The sequence below is a fragment of the Plecotus auritus genome (genome assembly GCF_963455305.1).
Source record: "Plecotus auritus genome assembly, chromosome: X".
In the NCBI taxonomy this organism is placed as follows: Eukaryota; Metazoa; Chordata; class Mammalia; order Chiroptera; family Vespertilionidae; genus Plecotus; species Plecotus auritus.
This window is the reverse complement of record NC_137784.1, coordinates 132,208,617-132,233,437: the sequence shown is the minus strand read 5'-3', so window position 1 is coordinate 132,233,437 and position 24,821 is coordinate 132,208,617. Positions and strand designations below refer to the sequence as shown.

At 53.0% G+C, this 24,821-nt stretch overlaps 1 protein-coding gene across 1 annotated transcript; it reads left to right on the top strand.

The window, feature by feature from the left end:
* The first annotated feature begins 947 nt into the window (after positions 1-947).
* Positions 948-24,773, top strand: ARHGAP4 (Rho GTPase activating protein 4). The gene is made up of 22 exons (XM_080652491.1): positions 948-1,049; positions 5,685-5,892; positions 5,968-6,130; positions 7,065-7,127; positions 7,400-7,585; positions 8,295-8,423; positions 8,506-8,727; positions 15,998-16,099; positions 17,235-17,426; positions 17,518-17,602; positions 17,882-17,909; positions 18,163-18,265; positions 20,167-20,227; positions 20,313-20,390; positions 20,474-20,608; positions 20,714-20,819; positions 20,914-21,147; positions 21,243-21,316; positions 21,408-21,591; positions 22,267-22,356; positions 22,662-22,755; positions 24,143-24,773. The coding sequence occupies exons 1-22, from the start codon at positions 983-985 to the stop codon at positions 24,374-24,376; spliced, it is 2,838 nt and encodes a 945-aa protein (XP_080508617.1). The 5' UTR covers positions 948-982; the 3' UTR covers positions 24,377-24,773.
* The last annotated feature ends 48 nt before the right edge of the window (positions 24,774-24,821 follow it).

The following is a 24,821-nucleotide window of genomic DNA, read 5'->3' as shown; positions in this document are numbered from 1 at the left end:
CACCATCTATACCCCAGGGATTTCCCTCCCACCCAACTGAAGACAGTGGTATAGTCTGGCTTGTCACATGCCACCTGCTCTTGCCTTCCCAGTTTACTGGAGGAAAGCTGTTGCCCTACGGCTTGGAGTTGGTAGAGAGGGGTGCAGGGAAACTACAGTACACCTGGATAATAGGGACCCCCAGGCTGGCCCCCAGGCTTGCTCTGAGGGGCAGGAGGAAGGCTATACCCTCACCCCTAGGCCTAGGACAGGACAGGTGCAAGCTGCAGGGGAAAGGAGACAGAGTCTCTTCCGGCAGCAGGAAGTGGTAACCACCTATGGGGAAACAAGGCTTGTTCCTCCCTATGGGGTGGAGCAAAAGGGGAACCTTAGCTGAGCACTGCTGTACCCCTCAGAGGGGGGCTGGAGGGAACAACGGCTGAAGTTCTATTCTCTGGTGCTGACCTTCCTTCCCAGCCCACCCTGGGAATGTTCCACCCGGTTCTCCAGGCTCCTTGCACTTATCCCTCAGGGCTGTGACATGGGAAGGGTGGGCTCCATCTCATATCCTGAGGTTCTGGGGGAAGCTGGTGACTCAAGGAAGTCCAGGGCCTGGAGCAGCTACTAGCATTGAGAGCCAATTGGCCGTGCTGTGTGGCAGTGGTGGCCAGGCAGCCTTCTAGAGGTGGCAGGTCAGCAGCCAGAGGGTGCCAGCTTGCTGGGCACTTTGGGGCTCTCACACTGGCCCTGGCTGCTTGGCAGGAGAGCTCTGGGCACAAGGCAGCCCAGGTGTGGCCTAGTGCCCAGTGGGAAGGAAGGCAAGGCCCCAGCTCAGTGGGACCCCTACAGGCATCCTTCGAGGGCATTGCCAGGCCTGGGTCGCCCCGCCCCAGGGCTGCGTTGGGGGCGGAGCTGGGCGGGGCTGGTGCAGGGTGCTGGTTGCCGAGCCCCAGGAACCCTGTGTAGTAGCTGCAGGGCTCGACGGCGCTGCTGCCCTGCTGCCATGGCCGCGCACGGGAAGCTGCGCCGGGAGCGGGGGCTGCAGGCCGAGTATGAGACGCAAATAAAAGGTGAGAGGGCGCTGGGCTCTTCCGGTCCGGTTCCCTGAGGGGACCTAAGGCTGTTGGGGAGCCCTAAAAGTCCTGCTGCTGGCCCAGGGCCCGGTATCCTCCCCCAGTGACCTCAGGGGGTGTTGAAGGAGGGAGCCTGAGCCCTTGACCATCACTCCTTCCATCCCCCTTTCCCTCCTCCATCACTCCTTTTCTTTGGTCTCTGCCCTCTTGAGTTCTCCCTGCATTTCACCCAAGGAGCCTGAGAAGAGAATGGGGCCTCTGGGTGCACCAAGATGACCCCCCAGAAAGTGGCATTCTAGCCACAATGAAATCGAACACTTTGACTTTGCTGAGGGGGGCCCAGTAAGGAAGTACAGGTGCCTAGGTGGATGTATTAGTGATGGCTTTGTCCTTAAACCACTTCAGTCCCTGTCGCCCAGCCCCTTTGCCCTCCCTTGGGCACAGAGGTGGCTCAGAGCTAGGGCCACTCTCTCTGGGTCAAGCGGGAACAGTGAATCTTGGCCTGAGAGATTCGTCAGGGCCAGCCTCGCAGCCTTCTGAAGAGTAGACCTCTTTGGGCGCTGATAAACACGCTGTGCAAATTACATGCAAATCAGCTTTGCAAATTCTTAGTCGACAACTTCTGTGGTTTTATTTAGTGGTTTTATTTAGGGTGTGGTGACTCCTGCAAAGGGAAGAGGTAGCATCCAAAAGCACCAGCAGTTTGGGGTCCTAAAATTTCTCAGTGTCTTCAGTTGTGCGACCCCCATATATCATTCTCCATCGCTCTGTTTACCGATGGAAGAAACTGAAGCTCAGAGGAGCAGTGACTTGCACGCAGTCACACAGCACTACAGCTCCTAGCAGGTCAAATGAAATGACCCCTGAAGTTTCTTGCAACACAGAGATGCAGGTTGCAACATAATTATCAATGCAAGCAATTTATACTAAAATATGCCCGAGTCCTCCCCACCTTAGAGAGGCGGCCTTCCACCCGGAGCCAGCGTGAGGCAATGGTGAGGGTGAGCCAGCTCGCCAAGCCTCACCTTCATCATTTCAAAGATGAAGAGAATGCTTCTCATCCTGCTTCCTCAAAATGCCACGAGGTGGGCTGAAGGACTTTGGAAACTCTTCAGTCAGCAAATATGGGTCAGTTAATTCACACGGAAAAATTGGGAGTTTGAGTGAGGCTGTCTTTCAGATGTTCCTTATCTGCTCTGGCCCTCCGATGATTTTAGCTTCTGTTCCCTGCCCCCTACCCCCACCACCGACAAAAGAAACTTCCTACCAGGCTAGAAAACAGGATCACTGTCTTGATACCCTAAATTCTGACAGGTCAGCAGAGTCGTGGTCGGGAGGCCATCTTCTCTTCTGCTTTGCTTGTCAGCAGAAGTGAGACTTAGGCCTTGCTCACAGGAAGTGCTGGTGGGGCCCAAGCACAGTGGATTCCATCCTTCCTTATGACAGATGTTTTCTATGCATCTATTCTGTCTCTTTCGCTGAGTAAAAGAGAACCAGTCGCTTCCGTCCTTACAGCTCAGAGACATCTAGTAAACAAGGCATCACACAGTTATTTTTATTTTAAAATAACATTTTTATTTCAGAGAGGAAGGGAGAGGAAGAGAGAGAGAGAAACATCAATGATGAGAGAGAATCTTTGATCAGTTGCCTCCTGCACGCCCCACACTGGGGATCAAGCCTGCAAACCCGGCATATGCCCTGACCGGGTTCATAGGTTGATACTCAGCCATTGAGCCACACCGGCTGGGCGACATCACACAGTTTTAATTATGATGCTGACCACTATAAAGGGAAAGCCCGGATGTCTAGAAAGGGGGTGGGAAGACCAGTCCTAGTTTGGGGAGAAGTCAGGGAAGGGTTCTCTAATGCATGCATCTGAGCTGAGATCTGAGAGGTGGACAGAGACACTGCCTAGAGCAGCCGTGGGCAAACTACGGCCCGCGGGCCAGATCCGGCTCTTCTTGCTCTCCCCTCCGCTCCTTTACTTTGAATTTATATTAGTTCACACAAACACTCCATCCATGCTTTTGTTCCGGCCCTCCGGTCCAGTTTAAGAACCCATTGTGGCCCTCGAGTCAAAAAGTTTGCCCACCCCTGGCCTAGAGGCTGGGGCCAGGCACCAGCTCTTGGTGCTTAGAGAGCGCTAATTCCCAAGTCTCCTGCTTGACACCAGCCAGTGCCCATGTCTGGATCTTGATCCAGACAAGGCTGCCCTGAAGAATAAATGAAACAGTGTGGCAGGCTGGTCCATTCAGCACTGTCATTGTCCCCAGGGAGCTGTTGCTCTGGGAAGGCGGGGCAGATGCCAGAGGAAGGTGAGGTGAGCTTTGAGGTCTCAGACATTTCTTGCAATGAAATGAAATTTACTTTTATTTACAAAATGTTACCCCGAATCAATGAAGATGCTCCACCTGGCCTGCGGAGCTGAGAGTCAGCCACTGGAGCCCGGCCTCAGATGATAGAAAGACCCTGTCGTGCTTGCCTCTGCCTTGGTCTGCATTGGTTTCACTGTCAGGAAGTTCCCCCTCACCCCCTACCTCTGCCTTCTTCAGGCTTCCATTTACCCAGCTTGACCCCTCGGTGGAAAAAAAGCACCTTTTCACTAATTTTATTTTATTTATTTTTGATTATATTTTTTATTGATTTCAGACAGGAAGGGAGAGGGAGAGGGAGAGAGAGATAGAACCATCGATGATGAGAGAGAATCATTGATTGGCTGCCTCCTGCACACCCCATACTGGGGATCGAGCCTGCAACCTGGGCATGTGCCCTGACCGGGAATCGAACTGGGACTTCCTGGTTCATGGGTTGACACAACCTCGGAGCCACGCTGGCTGGGCACCTTTTCAGTAATTTTAGTGAAAGTGTGCAGACTGTGGCCCCTGCACCCATCACTGAGCCAATGGTGGAGGGGGACGGAGGTGTCGAGGGACTGGTTATGCATGCAGCCACATATGGGGCACCTGGAGTCAGGGAGAGGGACCCAGGGCTGAGAATAGGAAGGGATGTTCACCAAAGGGGGATCAGAGTCGGAGATGGGGGTGCCCAGCAGGCAGAACCCACTGAGGCTGCTCCACACGCCACACCCCTGGGAGGTCACTGGCGGCACAGAAATCCAAATGGTACCAGGATCGAGCTGTTCACAGTGGAGTCCTCTCAGCCACCCCGGTCCTGCCACTTCACCAATCTTCTCAGGTTGGCTCCCTGGACTGAGCCCTTATTGTCTTTTGCCTGGACTGGTGCAGTAGCGGCCAACTGGGCTGGGCGCTTCCCTCTGGCATTTGACCTCCTCATGGGCTCCCCATGGCAGCCCAAGGGGGCTGTGGCTGCCGTCTCCCTTGGCCTCAGCCAGGAGTCCCCTGGCCTAGGCTCCCCGCCCTCACTGGCCTCTCAGACTCCCTCACTTCCCCTGGCACCGCTGACTAGCCACACTGGCTCCAACCACCTTCACTGTTCCCTCTGCCCGAACATTCTTCCCCCAGTTGTCCCCACAGCTCCTGACCACCCTCCTCTAAAAGAACCCTTCCAGGGCCTCTGCTCTGATCTGTTCACTAGCTGTCTGTCCCCCATTCCCATCTCAGCTCCATGAGGGCAGGCGCTCGGTCAACCCTCTCTGCATCCAGAACGCGCCTGGCGCAAACTGGGTACGTAGTCAACTTTCTGCGAAATGAAGAAAGCAGTTAATGTCCCTCCCGAGGCACATAGACAGAGATTAGTAAGTGGGTGACCTGCTTGCCAGAAGCCAGGACAGTGACTTATTTACCCAGGAGCCCCAGTTCCCACCTGGGCACCCAAGTGGGTGGCACAAATGTTTTCAGCCATTGCTTCAGCTCATCATTCAGGCGGTTCTTGGCTGTAGGTCTGTGTGGGGAAAGCAGCGTTGCTCAATCAAGCCTGTGATAAGGTGTCAAAAGCCAGCAGAGTGGGGGCCCCGGGTGTGGCTCTATCTGCTGGGAGGTGGGACTGGGGGTGCCCTGGGGTGGGTGATCAGGAGTGGGAACCGGGGACAGAAGACAGGCCAGCTTCCTCACTCCCTTCACTTGTCAGCTCTGACCAGCAACCCCCGGCCGCTGGCCTTCGCCATGAGGCTGCTGTGGCCACAAGTTCACTGCGGATTTGGCAGAGCGCCACAGCCGCTGTGCAGCCCCGTGTGTCTGCTTTTGTAGGGAGGCTGCTCTGCTTGGGGTCCTGGGCACCTAAAGGGCAGGAAGTGGCAGGGGAAGCAATTCGGGGGCTTTCCAGAAACCGGGGAGTTATGGGAAGCCTAAGTGAATGGCGCCTGGCTGGGACAGGGCAAGATGGGGTTAGGGCAGCTCTGTGTTCTCACCATCACATCTGGCTCCTGGATCTGCCATGCTCCCTCTTCACCCCTGGGCCTTTGCATGGCTCTCCCCTCTCCCTGAAATAGCCTTCCTGTTCCTCTTCAACCAGTTGGGCCTGGCTGGTTCCCTTTAGCCTCGGCCCAGAGGTCCCTCTCTTCAGGACTGATCTGAGCCCAGCTGGACGTCTGAACCTGGAACTTCTTCTCCCTGGGGGCCTCCTTCTTCCCCTCCTGCCCCAGCCGTCACCCTCAGGGCAGACAGGCAGACAGGACAGCCTGCTGCCCAGGCCTGAGCCATGGTTTCCCCACAGAGATGCGCTCACAGCTGAGCGAGCAATTGCGCTGCCTGGAGCTGCAGGGGGAGCTGCGGCGGGAGCTGCTGCAGGAGCTGTCCGAGTTCATGCGGCGCAGGGCCGAGGTGGAGCTAGAGTACTCCCGGGGCCTGGACAAGCTGGCCGAGCGCTTCTCCAACCGAGGAGGCCGCCTGGGGGGCAGCAGCCGCGAGTACCAAAGCTTCCGGTAGGTCCTGGTTGGCAGAATGGCCGCGGCCGGGCTCAAGCCCTGCTCCCAGTCTGAGTGCCCCTCTGTCCCCAGGAAGGAGCCGACCCTCCTGTCGTCCTTGCACTGCTGGGCCGTGTTGCTGCAGCAGACACGGCAGCAGAGCCGGGACAGTGCGGCCCTCAGTGAGGTGCTGGCCGGGCCACTGGTCCAGCGCCTGAGTCACATTGCGGAGGATGTGGGGCGTATAGTCAAGAAGGTAAGGCCCATGCCCTGGCTGGTTTGGCTTAGTGCAGTGGTCGGCAAACCGCGGCTCGCGAGCCACATGCGGCTCTTTGGGGCCCTTGAGTGTGGCTCTTCCACAAAATACCACGGCCTGGGTGAGTCTATTTTGAAGAAGTGGCGTTAGAAGAAGTTTAAGTTTAAAAAATTTGGCTCTCAAAAGAAATTTCAATCGTTGTACTGTTGATATTTGGCTCTGTTGACTAATGAGTTTGCCGACCACTGGCTTAGAGGATAGAGCATCTGCCTTCGGATGAAGGGTCCCGGGTTTGATTCTGGTCAAGGGCACATGCCCAGGTTGTGGGCTCGATCCCCAGTGGGAGGCAGCCGATCTATGATTCTCTCTCATCATTGATGTTTCTATCTCTCTCTCCCTCTCCCTTCCTCTCTGAAATCAATAAAAATATATTAATTAATTAATTAATTAATTAATTAAAAAAGAAAAGAAGGTAAGGCCCTGCCTGGCCGGTGTGGCTCAGTGGTTGAGTGTCAACCTATGAACCAGGAGGTCACAGATCGATTCCCGGTCAGGGCACATGCCTGGGTTGCAGGCTCGATCCCAGTGTGGGGTGTGCAGGAGCCAGTAGATCAATGATTCTCTCTCATCATTGATGTTTCTCTCGCTCTCTCCCTCTCCCTTCCTCTCTGGAATCAATACAAATATATTGTTTTAAAAAAGAAGGTAAGGCCCTGACCCTGGGTCTAGGAGGTGTGAATGGCCTCAGGATCTATCAAGGGCAGCCTGTCGGTACACAATCCAGAGGCATCAGGGCTGGGAGGGCTAAGGGACCAAATGGGTGTCAGGCCTGGAGAGAACCTTGAGTGCCACGCTGAGGTGCAGTGACCATCCCAGGACAGTGGTGGGTCCCGCGCTGGGGCAGTGATTCTGTCACGTTTCCCCTTCTCCCCAGAGTAAGGATCTGGAGCAGCAGCTGCAGGAAGAGCTCCTGGAGGTGGTGTCTGAGCTTCAGACGGTGAGGATGCCAATCAGAGGGAGGCTCTCCTATTACATCTCCCCTCCGCCAGGCCCAAGGAGGAGGATGGGGGCCCAGGAGAGCCCTGCGTTTCAAGGACCGCAAGCAAGGCCCTTTCTCCCTGCTCTGGGCCCAGGCTGGGTGGGCTAGGTGCTCATATGGGATTGCCTTACTCTGAGGTCTGAGTCCCTGTTGGGTTGGGAGGAGGACGGGGAGGGCTGGCTGTGGCCTTGGCCTTCAGCAGGGCTGCCTGGCCTTGGGCCCCGCTACAGGCCAAGAAGACATACCAGGTGTACCACACGGAGAGCATGAATGCTGAGGCCAAGCTCCGGGAAGCTGAGCGGCAGGAGGAGAAGCGGGCTGGCCGCAGTGCTGCTCCTGCCACGGCCAACACCACCACTGAGGCAGGGCCCCTGCGCAAGACCTCTGTCAAGAAGGGATCACGGCTGGTAGAAAAGGTGGGCCTGGAGGCCATGGGTCAGTTTGAAGGCTATGACTCCTGGCCTTTGTCCCTTCGAGCCCTGGCCCTGACCGGGGCCTGCTAGAAGGTGGCACATAGAGGGGGAAGGCAGAGCTGCAGAGGGGAGAGCCACAGACCTCTGGCAGGGCTGTAAGAGGAGGGCTGGGCTGGGCCTAGTCAGCCCTTCTGGCTCTGGAGGGCTCCTCATGCTGGGGTGGAACATAGAGAGGTCAGGAGGATGGCGACTATCTCCCCCCTGCTCCTAGCTGTCTGCCCCCCAGCTCATCAGGGGCAAAGAGAACTCTGGTGCTTCCAAGCCTGGGGGCCTTTCCACCACCCTCCCTGCCTCCTGCAGTGCTGTGAGGTTTCAGAGGCGCGAGGAGACACTGAGAGTGGGTGCTGGGGTGATGTGCAGGGATAAGGAGCATTTGAAGAGAGGATGGAGAGGTTGAGGGTGGCAGGAATACCAGAATGTAGAGGCGCCAAGCTGGGAAGAGCTGAGGTGGAGCTGGGGTTGCCAGCCCGAGACTGCAGGGTTTGTGCACAGCTGGGAGGGGTGGGTGAGCACGTCGGGGCTTCTGACCATGCTGTTGAGGAGCCTGTGGGACTTCAGGTGTAGCTGTCCACGTGGAGAGGGTAGGGAGGGGGAAAGAGTGTGGGGGCTGGCTGGGTAGATAACCCTGGTGTACTTGCGTGGTCCTGAGCAGCGTCAGGCCAAGTTCTTGGAGCACAGACTAAAGTGCACAAAGGCGCGCAACGAGTACCTGCTCAGCCTGGCCAGTGTCAACGCCGCAGTCAGCAACTACTACTTGTATGACGTCTTGGACCTCATGGACGTGAGTGCGAGGTGGACAGGTGGGGGAGCTAGTGCCCAGTGCCCTGGGGCCCGCCCGAGCCATGTCCTTGCTTTCTCCCCAGTGCTGTGACACAGGGTTCCACTTGGCCCTGGGGCAGGTGCTCCGGAGTTACACGGCTGCCGAGAGCCGCACCCAAGCCTCCCAGATGCAGGGCCTGGGCAGCCTGGAGGAGGCGGTGGAGGCCCTAGATCCTCCAGGGGACAAGGCCAAGGTGCTGGAGGTGCACTCAGTCGCCTTCTGCCCCCCGCAGCGTTTTGACTACCAGCCCCACGAGGGGGATGAGGTGAGGGTCACCGCCCCTGCCCCTTAATGCCCCCAGCATTGACACCAAGGGCTTTGCGTTCTCTGCCCTTCAGGTAAGTCAATGAATTTCACTTTGCTAAGGGGTAGAAACTCTTGAATGTAGCTCATTTCTTGGACCCTCATTCAATGGCCTTGAGGCAAATGAGGTCTTCACGCTTGCATTTGAAGCAAACAAATTTCTGCGGGTCATTGCAGTTCATCCAGCTAATGAACACCCACCTACCCCAAAGGCAAACACAGTAAAAATATCACCAGTGTTGACAACAGGTGGGCTTATGGCTGTCCATATAGTCTTCTTCCAATTGTTCTGTATGTTTTAGACATATCATAATAGACTTGGAAGGAAATAAACCATACAAGCAGTAAAATATAACTAGGCATTGTTGTTTTTTTAAATATGTTTTTATTGATTTCAGAGAGGAAGGGAAAGGGAGAGAGAGCACCGTTAATGAGAGAGAATCTTGATCGTCTGCCTCCTGTATGCCCTCCACACTGGGGATTGAGCCCGAAACCCAGGCATGTGTTCTGACTGGGAATTGAACCTGGAACCCTTCAGTCCGCAGGCGGGCGGTCTATCCACTGAGCCAAACCAACTAGGGCTAGGCATCTTTATATATATAATTGATTTCAGAGAGGAAGGGAGAGGAAGAGAGAGAGAGAAACATCAATGATGAGAATCATTGATCAGCTGTCTCCTGCACACCCCACACTGGGGCTGGAGCCCACAACCCAGCCATGTGCCCTGACCTGCAATCAGACCGTAACCTCCTGGTTCATAGGCCAACATTCAACCACTGAGCCATGCCAGCCGGGCACTAGGCATCTTTTTACTTGTCTCTGCACTATTTTTTCCTTTACCAGTTTATCCTAATGTGCATTGCTCATGGACTGGCATTACATGGAGCTTTCAGTTATGTTATGTGTCTTTTGACCAAAATAATGGTTGAAAAAGTCAAAGGGTACTCCAGGCTTCCAGTGGCATACAGCCATTCTCGACCTCACCCTTTCTGTTCTTGATTTCTACTCCCCCAAAATAGCCACTTCCCCGTCTTCTAGCTGCTGCTTCTGGACCTTCCGTCTGCATGTTCAGATCATGCAGCGGCTGCTAGTTGCTTTTCAACTTTCCATAGGCCCCGCTGACTTCCTTCCATGGATGATCAGGGCTCAGCCCCACCATATCCCTGTAATAGTCCTCTCGTCCTGTCCATTGTGCCAGGCAATCTGTGCGCTCGCTCTTATTTTTACTTTTAAAAATATATATATATATTTTAAATATATTTTATTGGTTTTTTACAGAGAGGAAGGGAGAGGGATAGAGAGTTAGAAACATCAATGAGAGAGAAACATCGATCAGCTGCCTCCTGCACACCCCCTACTGGGGATGTGCCCGCAACCAAGGTACATTCCCTTGACCGGAATCGAACCTGGGACCTTTCAGTCCGCAGGCCGACGCTCTATCCACTGAGCCAAACCGGTTAGGGCCAAAATATATTTTTATTGATTTCAGAGCGAGGACGGGAGGGGGAGAGAGAGACAGAACCATCAGTGATGATAGAGAATCATTGATCGGCTGCCTCCTGCATGCCTGAAACTAACATAAAAATAATATTGACTGTCAACTGTAATTGAAAAATAAAATAAAATGAGACTGAGACTTCCTGTAATTAAATGTTGTACCTCATGGGTTAATTCTCTAATTTCCTTATCTATGCTTTCTATTTCCACATCTCTATGCCTTTTAATTCTGCTTTCTGAGAGATTTCTTCAACGACCTCTTCCAACCCCTTGTTGAATTTTTTTTAAAGTGTACTTTCATACTTTTGTTTATAAGAGTTCTGTTTTGTTTTACAAATTTCTGTCTAAAATAATCCTTTGTTCTTGTTTCATGAATACAATGTCTTCTCAAATCTTTCTGCAATGTTTATTTTTGTTTGCTGGACAATTTTCTCTGTTTCTTGCATTTTCTTCCAGTATTTTTAAAAATTTGTTTTGATCTGTCTTCCATTTAAGAGTTTCCCTGAAATGGCTGACTTGGCCATCAGTTCATATTTAAGAGGAGGCACAGAGAGGGGAATTAAATACATGATGTGGCCCAGCCTCCGTGGCTCAGTGGTTGAGCATCGACCTATGAACCAGGAGGTCACGGTTCGATTCCCAGTCAGGGCACATGCCCAGGTTGCGGGCTCCATCCCCATAGATTGGCTGCCTCCTTCACAGCCCCCGCACTGGGGTTGCGGGCTCCATCCCCAGTGTGGGGGCTGTGAAGGAGGCAGCCAATCTATGATTCTCTCTCATTATTAATGTTTTATCTCTCTCTCCCTCTCCTTTCCTCTCTGAAATCAATTTTAAAAAAAATATATTTTATTGATTTCTTACAGAGAGGGAAGGGAGAGGATAGATAGTTAGAAACATCGATGAGAGAGAAACATCGATCAGCTGCCTCCTGCACACCTCCCACTGGGGATGTGCCTGCAACCCAGGTACATACCCTTGACCGGAATTGAACCCGGGACCCTTCAGTCCGCAGGCCGACGCTCTATCCACTGAGCCAAACCGGTCAGGGCTGAAATCAATTTTTAAAAATGTGATGTGTGTGAGCACAGCTGATCAGCAGTGCCTTTCCCCACAGGGTGGCTGGGCGGGGACTCACATCAATGCTCCGAGGGAGACCCACACCTTGGGGAACCCAGGAGGTGCATCTCAGTAAGAGGGTGCTAGGAAAAACTCTAGGACTTGGGCTAGAATGGGGGGAGGGGAGTTGGGAGAGAGGCTTGACTCTGGCTTGGATGCTGATAGGAAGCAGGGGTAACTCTGAGTGTGTATCTTAATAAGTCTTATCTAGCCCTAGCCCAGCGGTCCTCAAACTTTTTAAACAGGGGGCCAGTTCACTGTCCCTCAGACTGTTGGAGGGCCGGACTATAGTTTACAAAAAAACCAAAAAACTATGAACAAATTCCTATGCGCACTGTGGGCCTGGGACGAGTCGGCTGCTAAGCAGGACAGGCAGCGGCACCTGGCGGGCCGGATAAATGTCCTTGGCGGGCCGCATGTGGCCCGCGGGCTGTAGTTTGAGGACCCCTGCTAGCCGGTTTGGCTCAGTGGATAGAGTGTTGGCCCCTGGACCGAAGGGTCATGGGTTCGATTCCGGTCAAGGGCACGTACCTCGGTTGTAGGGTCCAGTTGGGGCATGTGTGGGAAGCAACCAATTGATGTGTCTCTCTCACATCGATATTTCTCTCTATGTGTCTCTCCCTCTCCCTTCCACTCTCTAAAAAAAAAAAAAAAATCAACAGAAAAATATCCTTGGGTGAGGATTAACAACAACAAGAACAAAAGTCTTATCTGGAAGTCAGTGTGAGCCGTGAAGGGAGGCTAAAGCTGTCTTCAGTGAGGAAGCAGCCGTCACTCAGGAGCTGGGACAGAGGAAAGTTTGCTTATATTCGTGGCTTGGACAGTGTTTTTGTTTTTGTGCTCAGACATGATTACAAGGTGGTCATGCCTTTGTCTTCACCCCTCATGGTCACAGAGGGGCCTTGTCTGATGTTGATGCTCTCTGACATTCCTTATGTTCAGTGGGACAGCACCAAGACCCAGCTGTGAGTGCCCGGCCAGCTCCAGATGGCGGCGGCTGCCTTGCTCTTTCTCATCAGTAGGGAGTTTCGTCACCTTCAGCTGTGACTAGTGTCCCTGCGTCCAGCATTCCTCTGATTTATCCTTTCCCGAGAGTCAATCTCTAGCTTTCTGCTATTCGTGTGGGTTTTTGAGAGGGTGGGACTTCTAACCTCAGTGCTCCCTATGGCCTGGATAGTCTTTTTAAAAATATTTATTTATTAAATTGATTGGGGTGACATTGGTCAACATGAACGTATAGGTTTCATGTGTGGGTTTCTATGTTACAAGATCTGTATATTGCACTGTGTGCCCATGACCCAAATTCAAATCTCCCATCACCTTATATTAGGACCCTCTTCTCCTCCCACCCCCTTCCCTCTGGCTGTTTGTGTTCATATGTTTCAGTTTTATATCCCACATATGAGTGAGATCATATGGTTCTTAGCTTTTTCTGACTGACTTATTTTACTTAGCATAATGTTCTCAAGGTCCATCCATGTTGTTGCAAATGGCGCTATTTCATCCTTTTTATGGCTGAGTAGTATTCCATTGTGTATATGTACCACATCTTCTTTATCCAGTCCTCTATCACAGGACACTTTGGTTGTTTCCATGTCTTGGCCACCATGAATAATGCTGCAATGAACATAGGGGTGCATACATCTTTGCAAATACATGATTTTCGAGTTTTTTGGATCTATACCCAGGAGAGCGATTGCTGGGTCATATGGTAGCTCTATTCTTAATTTTTTGAGGAATCACCAGACTGCTTTCATAGTGGTTATTCCAGTCTACTAGTACATTCCCACCAGCAGTGAATGAGGGTTCCCTTTTTTCCACAGCCTCTCCCACACTTGTTATTGCTTGTCTTGTTGATGATGGCCACACTAACAGGTGTGAGGTGGTATCTCATTGTAGTTTTGATTTACATTTCCCTGATTGCCATTGAGGTTGAACATCTTTTCATATATCTATTGGCTGTTTGTATGTCTTCTTGGGAGAGGTGTATTTTCAGGTCCTCTGCCCACTTTTTGATTGGGTTGTTTGTTTAGTGTTGAGTTTAATGAGTCCTTTATATATTTTGGAAACTAAACCTTTGTTGGAGCTACTGTTTGCAAATATCATCGCCCATCTGGTTGGCTGCCTGTTTGTTTTGTTGTCCGTTTCTTTTGCTGTGCAGAAGCTTTTTAGTTTGATATTATCCCATTCATTTATTTTTGCCTTTACCTCCCTTGCCTTTGGGGTCAAGTTCATAAAATGTTCTCTTTTACCAAGGTCCATAAGTTTGTTACCTATATTTTCTTTTATGTAACTTATTGTTTCGGATCTTATAGTTAGGTCTTTGGTCCATTTTGAATTAATTTTTGACCACGGGGACAAACTGTAATCCAGTTTCATTCATTTGCATGTGGCTTTCCAGTTTTTCTAGCACCATTTTAATGAAGAGACTATCTTTACTCCATTGTGTGTTTCTGGCTTCTTTGTTGAAAATTATGTCCATATACATGTGGTTTTAAAAAGATATTATTTTTTTATTGATTTAAGAGAGGAAGGGAGAGGGAGAGAGACAGAAACACCAATGATGAGAGAGAACCATTGATTGGCTGCCTGCATGCCCCACACTGGGGACCACGCCCACAACCCAGGCATGGGCCCTGATGGGGAATCAAACCGTGACCTCTGGGTTCTTAGTTCAATGCTCAACCATTGAGCCATGCCAGTAGGGCATACACATGGTTTTATAGCTGGGCTCTCTATTCTGTTCCATTGGTCTGTGTGTCTTTTTCTCTGCCAGTACCGTGCTGTTTTTTTTTTTTTTTTTTAAATATATTTTATTGATATTTTACAGAGAGGAAGGGAGAGGGATAGAGAGTTAGAAACATCGATGAGAGAGAAACATCGATCAGCTGCCTCCTGCACACCTCCCACTGGGGATGTGCCCGCAACCAATGTACGTGCCCTTGACCAGAATCGAACCCGGGACCCCCCAGTCCGCAGGCCAACGCTCTATCCACTGAGCCAAACCGGTTTCGGCAGTACCATGCTGTTTTGATTATCAAAGCTCTGTAGTATAATTTGAAGTCAAGTAGCGTGATATCTCTAGCTTCATTCTTTTTTGTCAGGATTGCTTTGGCTATTTCGGGTCCTTTGTGGTTCCATACAAATCTGATGATTTCTCATTCTATTTCTTTAAAAAATGACATTGGGATTTTGATGGGGATTGCATTAAATCTGTATATCGCTTTGGGTAATATGGCCATTTTAACTATGTTGATTCTTCCAATCCATGAGCATGGATTATTTTTCTGTTTTGTTGTATCTTTTTTGATCTCTTTTAATAAAGCTTTGTAATGTTCAGTATATAAGTCTTTCATGTTCTTTGTTAAGTTTCTTCCTAGGTATTTTATTTTTTTGGTTGCAATTGTAAAAGAAATTGTTTTTTGGGGGGTTATTTTTTTGTGTTTTTTTTTTTCCGAAATATATTTTCATTGATTTCAGAGAGGAAGGGAGAAGGATAGAGAAATAAAAACATCAATGATGAGAGAGAACCATTGATCGGCTGCATGAGCCTTCAACCCAGGCATGTGCCTTTCACCAGAATTGAACCCGGGACCCTTCAGTCCACAGGCTGACGCTCTATCCACTGAGCCAAACCGGCTAGGGCAGGAATTTTTTTCTTTTTCTTCATTACTTTTTCTGAAGTTTTGTTGTTAGTATACAGGAAGGCGATGGATTTTTTTAATTATGTATTTTTTTATTGATTAAGGTATTACAAATGTGTCTTTATCCCCCCATTGTCCCCTCATCCCTCCAGTCTTGCCCTCACCCTCACCCCCTGTTGTCCGCGTCCATCACAAGAAAAGCGATGGATTTTTGCACATTGATTTTGTATCCTGCAACTTGACTGTATTTGTTTATTGTTTCCAATAGTTTTTTTGGTGGAGATTTTTTTATCATTGTGGTAAAATATACATAAGATTTACCATTTTAAAAGTGTACAGTTCAGTGGCATTAAGCACATGAACCACAACCACCATCCACCTCCAGGCCTTTTTCCTCTTCCCAAACTAAAACTCTGTTCCCATTAGACACTTAACCCTGCATTCCCCTCCCCCAGCCCCTGGCACCCACTAATCTCCTTTCTGTCTCTATGGAGTTGCTTCTTCTGGACATTTTATGTAAATAGACTCATGGAATATACGGCCTTTGTGTCTGGCTTCTTTCACTCAATAGAATGTCTTCAAGGTTCACCCACCTTGTAGCCGGGATCAGCCAGGACTTCATTCATTTTCATGCCTGAATAACATTCTATTTAGCGTGGATGCGCCACACTTGCTGATCCATTCATCGCCTGTTGGGCACTTGGGTTGCTGCTGCCCTTGGGCTGTTATGAGTGTGCAGCCATGAGCATCCGTGCGCAGTCTGGGTGTGCTCCTTTCTCTTGGGGCGGCGCCCTTGCTATTGTTCAGAGGCAGATGTACAAAGCGTCAAGGCCTGCTGGTCCTGTACATGAGGCAGTGGAATGTGCTCAGTTCCCTCGTGCCCCGCAGACCTCAGTGCCCGCCCCTGCCCCACTCCCATGTCTGAGCTCTCTGTCTTCAGGCTCGGCCCCAGTTCCCTGACGCTGCCCTTTGCAGGTGGCTGAGATCCAGGTGGAGGTGGAGCTGCGGGACGAGATTCTGCCCAGAGCCCAGAATATCCAGAGCCGCCTGGACCGACAAACCATAGAGACAGAGGAGGTATGAGTGGCCCAGCCTGGCATGGGGGATAGGGACTTGGAGACACGGAACCAGATGGCCATAGCCTCCCTTCCTCTTCCTTCAGAGTTGGATTATTTTTTATTTTTTATTTATTTTTTATTTTTTAAAATATATTTTATTGATTTTTTACAGAGAGGAAGAGAGAGGGATAGAGAGTTAGAAACATCGATGAGAGAGAAACATCGACCAGCTGCCTCCTGCACACCTCCTACTGGGGATGTGCCCGCAACCAAGGTACATGCCCTTGACCGGAATCGAACCTGGGACCCTTCAGTCTGCAGGCCGACGCTCTATCCACTGAGCCAAACCGGTTAGGGCTGGATTCTTTTTTAAAAAATATACTTTAGCCCTAACCGGTTTGGCTCAGTGGATAGAGCGTCGGCCTGCGGACTGAAAGGTCCCAGGTTCGATTCCGGTCAAGGGCATGTACCTTGGTTGCGGGCACATCCCCAGTAGGAGGTGTGCAGGAGGCAGCTGGTCGATGTTTCTCTCTCATCGATGTTTCTAACTCTCTATCCCTCTCTCTTCCTCTCTGTAAAAAATCAATAAAATATATTTAAAATATATATATATATATATACTTTATTGCCCTAGCTGGTTTGGCTTAGTGGCTAGAGCATCGGCCTGTGGACCGAAGGGTCTCGGGTTTGATTCCCATCAAGGGCACGTACCTCAGTTGCAGGCTCCTCCCCGGCCTGGGTCAGGGATCGTGCAGAAGGCAACCAATTGATGTGTTTCTCTCACATCAATGTTTCTCTCTGTCTTTCCCTCTCTCTTCCATTCTTTCTCTAAAAATCAATGGAAAAATATCCTCAGGTGAGGATTAAAAAATATGTACATATATATTTTTTAAATTGATTTTAGAGAGAGGAAGGGAGAGGGAGAGAGGGATAGAAACATCAATGATGAGTGAGAATCATTGATTGACTGCTTCCTACACACCCCACACTATGGATCGAGCCCACAATCCAGGCACATGCCCTGACCAGGAATTGAACCGTGACCTCCTGGTTCATAGGTCGATGCTCAACCACTGAGCCACACTGGCTGGGCCAGAGTTGGATTCTTGTCCCTTGCCTGTCCCCCATTTATTCCTGCCCTGTCTCCTCCCCAGGTAAACAAGACGCTGAAGGCCACACTGCAGGCCTTGCTAGAAGTGGTGGCATTGGAGGATGGGGACATGCTTGACTCCTTCCAGGCCAGTCCCTCCACTGAGTCCCTCAAGTCCACCAGCTCCGACCCAGGTGCTCGGCAGGCTGGCCGGAGGCGGGGCCAGCAACAGGAGACGGAGACCTTCTACATCACGGTGGGGAGGGCTGGGCTGGGGGGCAGGGGTGGGGTACAGGGAGGGCCCAGAGCTGGGACTAAAACTGAGGGCTCTTTTGGGGGCTTCCTAGAAGCTCCAGGAGTACCTGAGTGGACGGAGCATCCTTGCCAAGCTGCAGGCCAAGCATGAGAAACTGCAGGAGGCCATTCAGCGAGGTGGGCCCCACTCCCGGCCCCCTTAGTCTCTCTCACGCCATCCCCAGGACCAGGAGTGGCACTTGCCCTTGGCTCTCCTACCTTGGAACCCCATCCACCCATGCTCCTGTCTGCCCAGAGAGGTTGCTTGGCGTGAAGGAAATAATCCAGCCAGGTTCCTGGCCTCTATTGTACCCTTGGCCCTGCTACTGCCCTTGGCCTTCAGGCCACACCTTCCTCTCTGCAGTGCCTTGAGGACCTGCTGGCCCGAGAGGCACACCAATGCTTTCTGTTCCCCAGGTGACAAGGAGGAGCAGGAGGTGCCATGGTGAGTCCTTCATGAGGGGCTGGTTGGTTTCAAGGAGCTGGGGTTCTGCAGGGGTCAAGCTGTGATGGCCCCACCTCCCTTGTCCTTGGGGCGCAGCTCTGCTGCTCATTCCTCTGTGGCCTCAATTTCCCACTTTGCCCAGTGGGTTCTGGAGTAACTCCCTTGCTCCAGGGCCCTGCTTGGTTGGGCTGGGGGGAGGAGCATCCTATTCTCCATGCCCAAAACCCTCAGAGCCAGCTCCCATTCATCACAGCGCCCAGTACACACAGAGGAAATTCCAGAAGAGCCGCCACCCCCGCCCCAGCTCCCAGTATCACCATAAACTCTTCGGGGGAGACATGGAGAAGTTTATCCAGGTACTTGCTTTGCCTCACGCTCCAACTAAATGCAGGCCCTTGCCCAGCCAGTGTAGCTCAGTGGTTGAGTGTTGACCTATGAACCAGGAGGTCACAATTCGATTCCTGGTCAGGGCACATGCCCGGGTTGCGGGCTCAATCCCCAGTGTGGGGCGTGCAGGAGGCAGCTGATCAGTGATTCTCTCTCATCATTGATATTTCTGTGTCTCTCTTCCTCTCCCTTCCTCTCTGAAATCAATAAAAATATGTGTAAAAATAAATAAGTGAATAAATAAATAAATAAATGCAGGCCTGCATTCTGGTCTCTCTCTGGCCCTGGGCCACCTCTGTGGCCCGGCTGCCTATGACCCCAGTGTCCTTTGTTGCCACGCACTTGTCAGCCCACCTTCCTGGGTGGGCCTTTGCTGGGCCTCCACTGATGGAGGGGAGCGTCCTTATCTAGTAACACGCATCCACAGAAAGCCTCTGGCAGCAGCTATTATTTTTCATGCTGTGATTATGTATGTAAACATTCTAAATAGAGTCGACAGACTATTTAAACGAACAAATTCGAGTTTTGTAATGCTCCTTGATTAGAGGTCAACATACAGAATCGGATTACATTTTCACATGGCAGCAATAAACAGTTAGCAAGGAAAATGTAAGGCTCTGCCCAAAATGGCACCAGGGACATCAGACACCTGGGAGCCAATCTTGTACGCAGCTTGCCGGGCCTCGTTGCCAGCAACCATAATGCATTGTTAAGAGAGGACAAGTTGGCCCTAGCCGATTTGGCTCAGTGGGTAGAGCGTCGGCCTGCGGACCAAAGGGTCCCGGGTTCGATTCTGGTCAAGGGCACATACTTTGGTTGCAGGCTTCTCCCCGACCCGGGCTCCGGTTGGGGCACGTGCAGGAGGCAACCAATCGATGTGTTTCTCCCACATCGACGTTTCTCTCTGTCTTTCCTTCTCTCTTCCACTCTCCCTAAAGATCAATGGACTTTTTCCTGCACACAGAGTACTGACTAGTCAAAGATACAAAAGTAATAGGTTATGTAACTTATGCAGTCTAAATTGGGTATTTGTAAATAGCGCCAGGTAGGCCTTCTACCAATAATACTCCAAGAGGCCCTAACCGGTTTGGCTCAGTGGATAGAGCATCTGCCTGCGGACTCAAGGGTCCCAGGTTCGATTCCGGTCAAGGGCATGTACCTTGGTTGCGGGCACATCCCCAGTGGGGAGTGTGCAGGAGGCAGCTGATCGATGTTTCTCTCTCATCGATGTTTCTAACTCTCTATCCCTCTCCCTTCTTCTCTGTAAAAAATCAATAAAATACATTTTTTAAAAAATAATAATACTCCAAGAGTTACGGCAGCAAAGGGATTTAGAAAGAATATTTTTCTTTTTTTTCTTTTTTTAATATATTTTTATTGATATCAGAGAGGAAGGGAGAGGGAAGAGAGTAATAGAAATATCAATGATGAGAGAGAATCATTGATTAACTGCCTCCTGCAGGCCCCCTACTGGGGGTTGAGCCCACAACCCAGGCATGTGCCCTTGACTGGAATTGAACCTGGGACCCTTCAGTGTGCAGGCCAAAGGTCTATCCACTGAGCCAAACCAGCTAGGGCGAAAGAACGTTTTTTACACAGTTAATTTACCATGTAAAATTGCTGTAAATGGTAATGTATACAGATTTTCTGTTCCAACATTCCATTGTAAACTTCTTGTTAAGACTGTTAAGTTTTTATTGCTTTCATATGGAATGAGATTGCAAAAATAAAAAGAACCTTTAACTGGGAAAAAAATCAATGGGAAAATATCCTCGGGTGAGGATTAACAACAACAAACAAAAAAATGAGAGAGAGGACAAGGTGGGACGTGCCGTGTCCAGAGAGACGTGAACACCCTCTCTGCCCCCAGAGCTCAGGCCAGCCCGTGCCCCTGGTGGTGGAGAGCTGTGTCCGCTTCATTAACCTTAACGGTAAGCCTGGCACCCGGCACCTGGCACCCATCTGGGGCGTGGGGGAGGCCTCGGTGTTCTCCACAGGCCCTTTGTTCTCCCACAGGCCTGCAACACGAGGGCATCTTCCGAGTGTCGGGGGCCCAGCTTCGCATCTCAGAGATCCGTGATGCTTTTGAGAGAGGTGGGGACAGGCTGCATGCGGTGGGGTGGGAGGCTAGCCAGACTGGCTGTGCTTAGCCTCCTGCCCCCCTGTGTTGTCTTCAGGGGAGGACCCCCTGATGGAAGGCTGCTCGGCCGGCGACCTGGATTCGGTGGCGGGGGTCCTGAAGCTCTACTTTCGGAGCCTGGAGCCCCCGCTCTTCCCCCCGGACCTGTTCCAGGAGCTTCTGGCTTCTACGGGTAAGGCCAGGGCCTGAGGCCGGCGGGGTGGGAAGGGCCGGTCCCCTGTGGCCTATGGCCACACTCACGGGCTTCTCTCCTCTCGGGTGGTGGCCTTGGTCACAGAGCTGGAGGCCATGGAAGAGCGGGTGGAGCTGGTGAGCCGCCTTCTGGCGCAGCTGCCGGGCCCGGTGCTGGTGGTGTTGCGCTACCTCTTCACCTTCCTCAGCCAGTGAGTGCTTCTTGGGGGCCAGGGCGGCTGCCCAGGGGGTTGCGGGGAACACGGGGCAGGGAGTTCCCTGCTTGTGACCCGCGTGTGCCCCCAGCCTGGCCCAGTATAGCGATGAGAACATGATGGACCCTTACAACCTGGCCGTGTGCTTTGGGCCGACGCTGCTGCCCGTGCCCCCTGGGCAGGACCCCGTGGCCTTGCAGGGCCAGGTGAACCAGCTGGTGCAGACGCTCATTGTGCAGCCCGCACGGGTTTTCCCACCCCTCACCCTGCTGCCGGGCCCTGTCTATGAGAAGTGCATGGCACCGCCTTCCGCCAGCTGCCTGGGGTACGCTCTTTGTGCTGCTGGGGGATGGGGTTCGGGGGGGCGGTCCAGCGGAGCCCCCTAAATGCTCATCGTCCTCGTTCTACTCTGGGCCTCAGGGACACCCAGGTGGAGGGTCTGGCAGGCGAGAACGAGCCGGAGCTGGAAGCTGGGACCCCGGCCCAGGAGGACGGTGAGGGTGTCTGGAAGGAGGACCCCACCCTGGCCCTGCCCTGGATGCCCACTCCACCCCCCCCCCCACTCAGACCCCTTCTTCTCCTCAGTCCTGGAGGGCATCGTGGAGGCGGTGGCCTGCTTTGCCTACACGGGCCGCACGGCCCAAGAGCTGACCTTCCAGCGTGGGGACGTGCTGCGGCTGCACGAGCGGGCCTCAGACGACTGGTGGCGGGGCGAGTGCGCTGGCACCTGGGGGCTCATTCCGCACAAGTACATCACGCTGCCTGAGGGGTAAGTGAGTGCCCCATGCTGTCCGGAGACTCTCCACAGCTGCCCTTCCCCCAGGTCCTGGCCCTTTCCTACTCCAAGTCTCAGGGTCTGGAGGCTTTCTTTTATTTATTTTTTATTTTTTTATTTTTAAATATATTTTATTGATTTTGTAGAGAGAGGAAGGGAGAGGGATAGAGAGCTAGAAACCTCGATGAGAGAGAAACATTGATCAGCTGCCTCCTGAACACCTCCCACTGGGGATGTGCCTGCAACCAAGGTACATGCCCTTGACCGGAATTGAACCCGGGACCCTTCAGTCCTCAGGCCGATGCTCTATCCACTGAGCCAAACCGGTTATGGCTGGAGGCTTTCTTTTAAAGATATATTTTTAAAAATTGATTTCAGAGAGGAAGGAAGAGGGAGAAAGAGATAGAAATATCAATAATGAGAGAGAATCATTGATTGCCTGCCTCTTGCACACCCCACACCGAGGATCGAGCCTGCAACCTGGGCATGTGCCCTGACCGGGAAACGAACTGTGACCTCCTGGTTCATAGGTCAACGCTCAACCACTGAGCCACACCAGCTAGGCAGTCTGTAGGCTTTCTGTGTGCCCTTCTGAGCACTTCTTGCTGCCACTGAGGCACAAAACCTGCTGGCCCCTAGCACCCTAAACAGCCATCTTTCTGACCCCAGAGCAGAGAAGCACGCGGTGGGCCCGGGGCTGCAGGCTGGGGAGCTGCTGAGCAGTGCGGAGGGCCTCCCGGCTGTAGAGGTCACCCAGCGGTGAGCAAGGGGAGTTTGGCCCCTCGGGAAGACCCTTCTGGTGGCCTCACTGCCCGCCCCCACCTGACCACTGCTCTGGGGGCCAAGCCTGTCCCGGGCAGCAGGCAATGGTCCTGGCCGGAGGGGGAGGGGGTCAGGTTTGGGGCACCTGGAGAGAAGCCCAGTGTGGGGAGAGTTGTCTGGGTGAGGGATGCCACAGGAGGACAGAATGGACCTGCTGGGCCAGCCTCACTGTCTTTCCCTTGGCCACACCCTGGGATGGGAGGAGTCACTGCCCCGCCTGGCTCACTGTCTGTGCCCTGCAGGCCAGAGCTAGGTACCCCACCCGGGGGTTCTTCTGGGCACAGACGGCACTGCTTGGTCCCAACCTCCCCAGATCGACATGTGGAGGTGGATAAGGTGAGTTGGGGAATGGCTGAGCGGCAGGTGGGGGATATCTCTCCTGGGGGGGTTCCCTGCCTCCCTTCATGAACCAAATTCTTCCCCCCTGAGGGTTGAGTCTGCCCTTCTTGACCTCAGACAGGCTGGCTGAGCCCATCCCAGAGAGGGGCAGGCCAGCGAGGGGAAGGATGGGCCCAGCGGCAAGGACAGGGGACACGGAGGCTCATGCATTTGGCCTTCATGGTTCTTTTAAAAAAATATATTTTTATTGATTTCAGAGAGGAAGGGAGAGGGAGACAGAGAGAGAAACATCAATGATGAGAGAGTATCATTGATCAGCTGCCTCTTGCATGCCTCCCACTGGGGATCGAGCCTGCAACCTGGGCATGTGCCATGACTAGGAATCGAACCATGACCTCCTGGTTCATAGGCCGATGCTCAATCCCTGAGCCACACTGGCCGGGCTGACTCTCCACATTTCTCATGTGGTTGGTTCTCGAGTGGGAAGTGGTGAGTGGGTTGGGTGAAGGGCTAATGGGCAGGCTTCAAGGCTGGAATCTAGAGCCAGGCTGGGTGGCAGGTGGTGACATGGCAGGAGCTTGGTGGGCCAGGGATGATGAGAGGGACAGATGGCAAAGAGGTCGGAGGGGGTGGCTGGCTGCAGAGCTGGGCAGGACAGCGGTTCTCTCAGGGGGCAAGAGGGGGTACTGGGCATGGCCCTGGCAAGGAGTGCAGCCTGGGGAGCCCTGGCTTCCTGCTCTGTCCATTGGACCCAGTGCACCCACCCGATGGGTGCTCACTGCTCCCAGCTGAGACAGAGGCCCTGAGGACAGACTGGCCTGAGGAGAGAGCTTGCGAGTAGGCTGTGTCTGGATGTGGCCCAGTGGCCAGGCTGGGAGCCGGGGGACAGGGGGCCAAGTTGGACCACCAGGTGGTGGGGGCGGGGCTGGGCAGCTGAGAGATTCCAGGGGAGGCCGTCAGCAGTTGGGGCCCGGCGGGGTGCAGATGGATGCTGATCTGGGAGCTCCTGCATGCTGGCGGCCCCCAAGGTCATGTGGGAGATCTCAGCCAGGGAGAGAGTGGGTGTGAGAAGGAGAAGGGGGCAGTCAGGGCTCAGCCAGAGGCTCCCATACTCAAGGCTGGGTTGAAGATTGCTGTCCCCAGAGGAGGTGGTGATAGCCACAGCAAAAGTGGCAGGAGGGAGACTGGGCGAGGGAGGAGAGACAGGTTGGTGGCAGATGACTTTGGTTTTGAAGTGGGGGGTTCCGGTGGAGGGTTGGGCAGCAAGGGGTAGGAGGGCCTCACTCCTGCGTTCGTTGTCAACACACTGTTCCGGGGGTCGGGGGAGTGGCAGGGCAGTGAGGGACACCCCTATCAGATGCCCTCCCTCTCACCTCTCTGCCAGGCTGTGGCGCAGACCATGGACTCCGTGTTTAAGGAGCTCTTGGGAAAGACTGCCGTCCGCCAGGGCCTGGGGCCAGCATCCACCAACTCTCCCAGCCCGGGGCCCCGCAGCCCGAAGCTTCTAGGCTGTGGCCGCCTGGGCAAGAACAAAGGCTTCTCCCGCAGCCCTGGGGCGCCGGTCTCACCCTCAGCCTCCCAACCCCCGGGCCTGGACTCACCCCTTAAGCCACACTGAGGTGCTGCTGGCTCCTCAGCAGACCCCTCCTCACCCTAAGGGGTTTCCAGCAAGACCCTCCTCCCTCCCCAGGCCCTTTGCTTCTCCCTGGCCCTGTCCAGCAAGCATGGAGCACCTGCACTTGACCCTTTGCGGAAAGAAGGACGTGGCTGCCCAAACGATCCCCTGCTTGCCCCAGCCCTGGCTTAGGCCCCTTTGGGAAGCAGCCAAAGGAGGCTGGGGGCAGCCCCTCCCCAGCTTGCCTGTGAGGGCTCATCAGTGGCTGTTGGGTGGTGGGTGCCCTTGCTCAGATGAGCAGGCCTGCCGGTGCCCAGGCCCTTCTCTGCTTCAACCGAGGGCACAAGACTGGCAGGGGTTGGCGGGCCTGGCAGCCATTCATAAAGATTTGACCACTGACTCCCCTGCGTGAGCCAGGTCTCTTGTTTTGGGGGACTGGGCATGTGGG